At 34.2% G+C, this 8706-nt stretch overlaps 1 protein-coding gene across 1 annotated transcript; it reads left to right on the plus strand.

The window, feature by feature from the left end:
* The first annotated feature begins 742 nt into the window (after positions 1 to 742).
* Positions 743 to 7271, plus strand: LOC146133320 (cytochrome P450 2B2-like). Its single transcript, XM_083396869.1, has 9 exons — positions 743 to 1011; positions 1318 to 1463; positions 1641 to 1740; positions 1822 to 1922; positions 1999 to 2120; positions 2659 to 2783; positions 4234 to 4381; positions 5590 to 5750; positions 6062 to 7271. Exons 1-9 carry the CDS (start codon positions 772 to 774, stop codon positions 6374 to 6376), a joined length of 1458 nt encoding a protein of 485 aa, XP_083252995.1. The 5' UTR covers positions 743 to 771; the 3' UTR covers positions 6377 to 7271.
* Positions 7272 to 8706: the final 1435 nt, after the last annotated feature.

Raw genomic sequence — 8706 nt, forward strand, 5'->3', positions numbered from 1 at the left:
GATCCCTGAGGCATGCCGTTTCTAAGGCGTCATAACCTGCTTTGATGGAGCCGTTGTTTGTCTTAAAACCAACGCTGCGATTATGGACAAGTTCCATGATCATGCTGACCATGTGTTTGTTAAAAATAATAATCACTGATTATGCTGCTATGTTAAATGACAATCCTCAGCAACGTGTTGAAGATCACAGGCGATCATAAACAGCTTTTAAATAATTCGATAAAATGTATTTTATTGAATATATGTGATAAATCAAATGACAACTCTAAAAATGGGGTAAAGTAGGGCTTTGGGGGCTTTAAGAATACATTTTGAGTTACATAAAACTGGAAAATAGATTAGTGAAGCTTTCTTGCCATTGTTTAATATAAAAATTACAAGGTTTCTTTGTTTTTAAAGAAAACGTACAGTATCGTGTTAGGGGAAGTCCCGGATTTTAGTAATTTTATTGTGGTGACTTTGGGGTGCCTGCGGAGCCCCTAAATGTTGTCCAATTGTTTTGAAAACTTGTGAAACTGATTTTTATGTGACACATAATGGGAAATCAAGCAGGAAGCATAAATTTTCAAAAAAAAGTTAAATCTGAACATCCCTAGCGAGCAATTTATAGAAAGTAATTTGTAGTTAAAATTCATTATAACCTTGCAAACGACACTAATCTTTACTATTAAACCACAATCCACAACTGGTGTATAACTCCTATTTTATACCTGCCTTTGTATTTTTAACTATCAAGGTCATCACGGACTATCATAAAATATTTCGTTTAGGATGATTTTATTATGGATGTTTTTCGCTTGTATTATTTTTGTGTACTGGTGGAAAAGACCTCACAGTAAATTTCCACCAGGACCAAGGGGTCTTCCACTACTTGGCATTTTGCCGTTCATCAAGGATAGTATGCAAGAGACGGTAAAAGAATGGAGCGAAACAAAATATGGACCTATAATGTCAGCTCGGGTCGGAAGAGAAGATACTGTGTTTCTTAACACTTCTGAGGCTATTCGTAAGGTTAAGCATATAATTTATATCAAAAAATAGAATAACTGCTGTATTGCTACTGTGGAAAGTATGTCAAAGTGCTCTTGCAACGCTTTTTTTCAACCGGCCCAACCTGCACCCAAAAATGTTTACCTTTTTGGCCGTGCAAACTCGAGATTTAGTTGAGTTCTGCCATACTTTTAAGATACGCTGTGTTGTGTTCTCATTTTAAATAAATTTTACTACCATTGATTCAAATCTCAGATGTTATTTTTCCATTAACAACTATTTTAGATCCATGCTGGATTTATATTTGTCTACTTTGTTAATCGGCAGGTATTTGTCAAATTTGGGTCCATTTCATCTGGTCGCTCACTAAATGGAATTTTTCATGAAGTTTACGGCAACCATGGAATCACCGATATGGATTACAGTGAAACATTCCTTGCACAAAAACAGTTTGGCTCCAAATGTCTTAGAAAGTAATTCATACGTAAAAAAATTTTGTTTTTGAACTACATTATTAATAATTTCAGGGTCGTAAAATACTGTACGTAAAAAGCCAAGGCTGCGGACTATCACTACTTGTTTATATTATTTAATGTATATGCTTGGGCATGTTTTTATTGCTGTATGCCATATTGTTTCACCATGATTAGAAAAAGAGAAACAAAGGGAATTGAAGAAGTTGTAGATAGTGAAGTTGAAAAAATTGTGCATTTTTTTCGTTGCAACGCTGGACAACCAATCCACCTAGCGGTAATACATTATTATTTATTATATCCATATTAAATTTAGGTTTGGTAAATAGTTTATTTTACTCCAGTAAACACTTTGCAGGTGTTTTTCAAAAGATTTACTGCTAACATTGTTTCAAAATTTGTGTTTAACACTCGATACAGTTATGATGACAACTCTGAGAATAACATTATAACTTTGATGTAAGTGTTTTTTTTTAAGTTTGTCATGATAAATACTGTAGAAATGTATTACAAGTCTTTTAATTTTATATTACAGTGAAAAAAGCAACACGCAAAGTGGAATTTTGCTTCTATGTGTATTTTTTAAGGCTCTACGTTACTTACCACCATTCTCCACTGCCTGTACGGAATTTTTAAAATCCCAAAATGCAGTGCTTGGTGAGTTAAGAGGGTTCAATTGATTTGTAGTGATTTAATTAAGAGGGTTCAATTGATTTGTAGTGATTTAATTAAATTATGTTTCGCTAAGACCTTTTAAACTATTTGCTTTGCACATTATTATCACCACGATTGGTCTGTGTATTGGAAGGTTAAGCTAAAACCAGGCTAAACAATAAATTAGCCTAAAAACGGTAGACTATGTCATGTTCTCATGCAAAATAAAAAAAATAACTTGGATTCCATAACGTCACCTTTGGTTCTTACTTTAATAATTGAATTACCTAATGTTTTAGCATGGTGATAATTACAAATTATGTGTGAAGATAAAACAAAACTAAAATATACAAAAGTAAATTATTGTCTATCATCATAAAAAGACTGCATAAACCAAGTACACCACACTTTGTTGAAAAATCACTTTAAAGCAAAGCTGTCGTTTTCGGCATTAACGTCTGACCAAAACCCATTACATTTGTAAAGTTTTCTGATTTTTGGGGAACTTTTAGTAAATTATAAAATAGTTTTTATTTTTTAGATGCCATTGAAAATATAGTTCAAGATCACGAAAAAAATTTCAACGAAAAAGATCTTCGTGATTTTGTTGATGATTTTTTACATGAGCAAAAACATGGAGATGGCAAACAAAAGTCAAGTTTTACAGCAAGTGTTTAGATTTTATTGTTATAAAATAAGTACAAATATATATTTCTATATTATAGGGCAAAGCTTGTCCGCCGGACCATTGTTGAAGCCATATGCTCGCCCCGTCGGTCGCTGGCATGTGACCTTAAAGAGGCAGACAGAAAACACCCGATCCGTTAGAAATTAATGCATTTCTAAGCAAAAAGGTCCACGACTATTCGGGCATCCAAGGGCAGAAAAGTCTGACTTTTAGACCTTGAGGTCTTGTCAATGCACTAATTTGGACTTCTAGGTAAACTCCCGGCGTAGATAAATTGAAACTATTCGCTGAAAATTTACAAAAGATAACAAAAAGTCTGAGATAACCCAAACGCTAACCCTAACCCAAATATTGTGTATTAAACTCAACCTTCTTATGCACATTTGTTAAGTCAAATTAGTGCATTGTCCAAGACCTCAAAGTCTGAAAGTCGGACTTTTCTGCCCTTGGATGCCTGAATTGTCGTAGACCTCTTTTTGCTTAGAAATGCATTAATTTCTAACGGATCGGGTGCAGAGATCGTCAACGTCTCAACGAAAGGAGTGGCGACGCCAAACGTGTGCGCTCGAGTTAGAAAGTGAATCGTGCGCGCGACATCGTAAAAAACTTCTTTTTTTTCAAACGAAATTACCAGGCGTGGACATAAAAATCAAATTAAGTATATTGTCTTCAAAAAAATAAATTTATTGTTTCCAACTTAAGACTTTTATCCGATTAAATGCCGCTTCCACGAAGTCTAAAATGTTTGACTCAAATTCTGTTTTTTCGTTAACCCAGTTCATGGACAATCAGCGAAAAATAGTCAAGGGACAACCAACACATGCTATATAACAATTAAGGCTACACGTATCCCTTGGTCAGCGAAATGCAAAAACACATGTTTTAAAATGTCTATTTCCCGAATGTGTAGCGCCACGTAATGCAACGTTTATAGATGCCTTTTTATTAAACCATCCCAGTGATGTGGAGCCGAAATATGTATTTGTTAGGGCCGAACATCGCCTTCGCTAAATTGTAATGATGTTGCCACTACAACACTGGCTGTATCCTTGAAAGGTTTTATTTTAAATGTCTATTTTGGAAACCTATTTTAGACACAATACGGAACATTACCTTTCGGTTACATGCTAAATTGCTACAGGTAATTTTTAAATCATTGGTCATAAAGAGAGATATTAGCACACTGACACGTTATGTGTAAACATAATGTGTATGCTTAATGGTGATTAACCGGTAACAACTACACATAACATATCTCGGTTATTTCAAAAGGCTGCATATTATATTGTTACAAGAAAATTTCTAATTTAACTGGGCAACGCTGGGTATTTCATCTAGTATTCCGCATAGTTATTCAGGTATTTGTGTTTTAGCTAATGTTTTTTCTTTAATTTTCAATAATATAACCAGTTATTTGAACTACTTTAGAGGCGACAGTTGCTGGCATATTGTCATTCATTGTTCATTGCTGGCACTGAAACATCAAGTATAACTTTGTCATGGTGTTTCTTATGTCTTCTTCACTATCCAAAGTATCAGGAAATAATGTTTAAAGAGATCAATGGACTACAAATAGGTAAAAGTAGCAATTTTTTTATTAACTGCGCTTTAAGTCACCAGAAATGTAATGTTAAGTAAATTAAAAAAATAAACAAATAAAAGTAAAATAAAATGTATATTTAATGTAAAAACCTCTTATGGAGTTAAAGGCTATTCTGTTATATTTGCCGCCAAAATAAAAAAATATGGTGGTAAATATAAAATTACAAATTTGGCAAATTCGATAACTTTTGCTGGAAACAGAAACTATTCTTATGAGTGTCAAAATAATATGAAAATACTTATTTTTTAAATATTTCCTCACACTGGATAGTTTCGTTTAATATTTAATTTTGATTGTTTGTCAATAGAAATAGAACTACATCATTCTTAATTTTGTCCCCAGAATTTTATCAGTTAAAATACAAACCCTTATTTTCTAAATGTTGCGTTGCAATTTTGATATTATTGTGAAGAAGTAGGCTAATTACACTCTGTAAATTTAACATCAATTAGGAAAAAATCCCATTGTTATCTTTCTTTATATATGAACAATATTGTACATTTCTTTTATTTTATATATCGTGTTTGGTTAATTTGCGAGTGAAACGTACACGCGAAAATTAAAACATCGTTTAGGTTTTATTGCGATATTATTGCTTTAAATTTGATTTTATCAGATTTCGTGCCTAAAGAAGCCCGTTTGGTTCTTTTTTCTTGAACAGGGGTCACCAAACGTTGTTCGTAAAGCGCCGGGCTAGTTATTATAAAGAGCCGGGCTGGTTATTATGGGCCGGGCTGGTTATTATAAAGATCGAAGAAAAAAAAAATTGTATTCACCTTGTTGGACTTAATAATATAAAAAAATGTTTTAAATTTATACTGAGCTTGAAGAAATTGTCGTTTGTTTCGTAATTCCATCAAAATTTAGCTAAGTTTTTATCCAACAAGCATTTCACTAAATAATGAATAAAAACCGTATATTTAGGATCATTTGTAAAGTATGTCGCGGGCCAGGAGAATGAAACAAAACGTAACATAGATTGTAAAACAAAACTATTTAGTAACCTTTTTAAAAGTTTTACTTAAAATATTACGTGTCTAATTTTTATTTCAACTACAATTAAATAGCACAAATGAAAACCGCCTGTAAAAGTACGATTGAACCACCGGCAAGCTGGTTGCGGAACCCCTGCTGGTCTTAACGTACAATTATGTAACTTAAACTTCTAAATGTTTCTGCAGAAGAAGGCACAAAATTATTCTCGCTCAAGCATGAAATGGTGTTCACTCATGCGTTTCTTCAAGAAGTGATGCGATACCGAGCTGGGGCGCCCTTTAGTGTTCCTCACAAGGCAAATGAAACTATTGAAGTGGATGGCTATGTTATTCCCAAAGGAACACCAGTAAGTTATTTTTATTGTTATGACGTTAGCCTGCTCTACCTCATGCTATGTTTCATTCGATAAGCTCTAAATGGTTTTGTGGCCACATGATGAAGGCTACAAATTCGATTTTTACTGGGGATTATTAAAAATACTATTTGGTCGTTAAAAGACGTATATTAAAATTGTGGAAAATCGCACATTTTTTTCGGTTCATCAAATATTGTGTATTTTTTATAAATTTATTCTAAAATTTAATCATGATTTTAAAATCCTTTAATGCCACTCGCTAGCGACGAAATTGAAGTAACTCATTTGCTTCTTTGCTACAGATATTTTCGAATTTGCACGCGGCACAGAACGATCCTCAATGCTGGGAAAATCCCGAATTGTTTCGACCAGAAAGATTCATTAAACCAGACGGAAGTTTTGATTATTCCAAGAAGACCTCGTTGTTCGGTGTGGGGCCGCGTTCTTGCATTGGCGAAATTTTGGCCAAGTACGAGGTCTTTACAATGTTTGCAAAAGTGCTACAGTTATTCGAGGTCATGCCAGTTCCAGATACGCCGATTCCCTCTCTCGATGAAAACTTCACCACTCTATTTTTCGCGCCGAAACCTTATACTGTGCTGCTCAGAGAAAGATAGATAGCATTGGAAAACGCATGCAAAATAAAAACATATAATCCAGAGTACGGTAGTTTTATTACCCAGTAGATTTCCGTGGCTGAGTCATCATGTTAAACAGAATGTGTTATTCGTTTTGTATATGTGTTGTTTCCACCATTGCTTTCTCACCTACGGCACATTACATTTCACCTGTTTTATTTCTGATCTGTTTACGTTTTAAATCGACTCTTTTTTATCATTGGTCACCTTCTGCACTCAAATGTTTTTCTCATCGTTTGGTCTTTTAGAAAAGATGATGTGGTTGAAGACAGTCCGGTTTGGGAAGCCTGGGGAGAACCATATGAAATTGCCATTAAACGTTGGAGCTCTTTGTGTCGCTGGCCACATACCGTTGTACGCCTTAATTATTTCGCATGTATTCAGACTGCACTTATTACAAATAATATACGCCTCGTGTAGCGTTAGGCATCCGACAGGTCGTTAATTAGAGGATCCAGTATTTTTGGCGCAACAATCATTGGTGCATATTTTTTTTCTTAAAGTTATACTTTTGAAAAGAAGTCGATTTTCAATCATTATATACAATATACACCTTTTTTCTGTTGGAATAAAACGTTTTAGTGGCGCAAATAAACCCTTGAACTGTAACTGTAGGGGTAACTGTACATAACTTGTGCATGTTTTTAGCGTAAATGCGGACATATTTATTTCCAAATGAAACATTCTGTCTCTTACCATTTTGCCAAATAGTATTGTCCCGGCTAAGGCTAAAAAAGTTTTTTTATATTTCTATCGCGTTAAAATTTGGTAGCGCATTCTTTTGTTGATGTAAGGTGTTTTTGTTTTTTATTCCACGTATTTACTTGTGACGAAACGTAACAAAGAGAATTTAATAAACGGAAAAAACGGAGTTTAAGAATAAATTTGCATTACCGAAACATTGTAAATTCGCTGATGAAAGCAAAGCATAAACCCGGAAGGAATGTTAAGCGACACATGTTCAATAGAGTAGAATATAATCCTAATCCATACAAAAGTATTAAATTTACACTCATTCAGTCCACCAGCACCAGCAGTAGGCGTACACCTAAAACAGGTCTACGTTATAGCCTACCTGCAAAAATACTAACGTTGATATGCCCAATTTAACGTGTATATAGTATACAACGAAATATTATCGAAACACAAATATTGTCTGGTTGCAAAAGAGAAGCCAACTGCCCTAATGGTCACCTTAGATCAGGGGTGGGCAATTATTTTTAACCGCGGGCTGCATGAGAAACCTAAAATATGGGGTCAAATATAGGATCTAAAATACATACAATATGACGTCATACTCTAACGGTGTAAAACAAATAATCAACCAATTTGTTATTACATTTAGAGTTGTGCGAAAATGTGCAATTTAAGTCGGACTTAAAGAAGGTCACAAAACGTCGCGCAAAGCGCGAAAAATTTGCGACTATGTTGGTTTGAAAATGCAAACTTTAATTTAAATTTAGTACGTGATGCATTGAGCACCGACTAAAAATGTATATTGCTTGAGCGTTTATTAAGTTGTGGGGCGCGTTGACCCAAAACTTAAGATTAAAATACGGAAAAATTTCGTACGAAAAACTTACCTATATGTTTTTTCTTCTTTTTTAAAACTTTAAGTTACCGATGTGTTACAAAGTTTAATAAACTTAGCCTAATATTTATATATATTTTAAATATTAGGCTAAATTTGTTTAACTTTCGTTGGAGAGAGTGCCACTGAGCAGAGAACGCTATTGGTTTGTAAAGATGCAAAAAATCGCGTGAAACATATAAGAGAAAGACATAAGAGATTCGAAAAAAAAAATAATTTCCGTTTTAGCATTTAGAACAGGCTAAAAATGTTCTAAATGCTAAAACGGAAAATTTGGCGGGGTCTTGCCAAGATCTGTCAACTTGCCCTGGTTTTCGCTTAGCCTATGTATTTTATTGAAAATAAGCCGCGGGCCGTATGTTGCCCAGGTCTGCCTTATATGGACATACTCCCAGCTTATTGTTAAAACCATGCAAACAACAGCCGGTTTCCACACCAGACTTGTTATTCCTTGGGCATTTCTGTGATGCTATGCGGACCGTTTGCTTCGAAAATGTGCTTGCAAGCGTTTGTTCAAGTTGCTTTAGTCCCTTTTTTGTGTTTTACGTTTGCTTTAATAAAAATGTATGCCGCTAAAGTGGCGGAAATCCTGATAACATGTTATATACATTGGTTAGTTCGCGGCTAAAATGTAAGAAAGGATGGGAGTAATAAACTTACAAAATTTACCTCTTTGAGAAAACACCATTGACCAAATTTTATGAAAGTGTCAATCGCT

This window comes from Ascidiella aspersa, chromosome 9 (assembly GCF_963924565.1).
Source record: "Ascidiella aspersa chromosome 9, kaAscAspe10.2, whole genome shotgun sequence".
Taxonomy (NCBI): Eukaryota; Metazoa; Chordata; class Ascidiacea; order Phlebobranchia; family Ascidiidae; genus Ascidiella; species Ascidiella aspersa.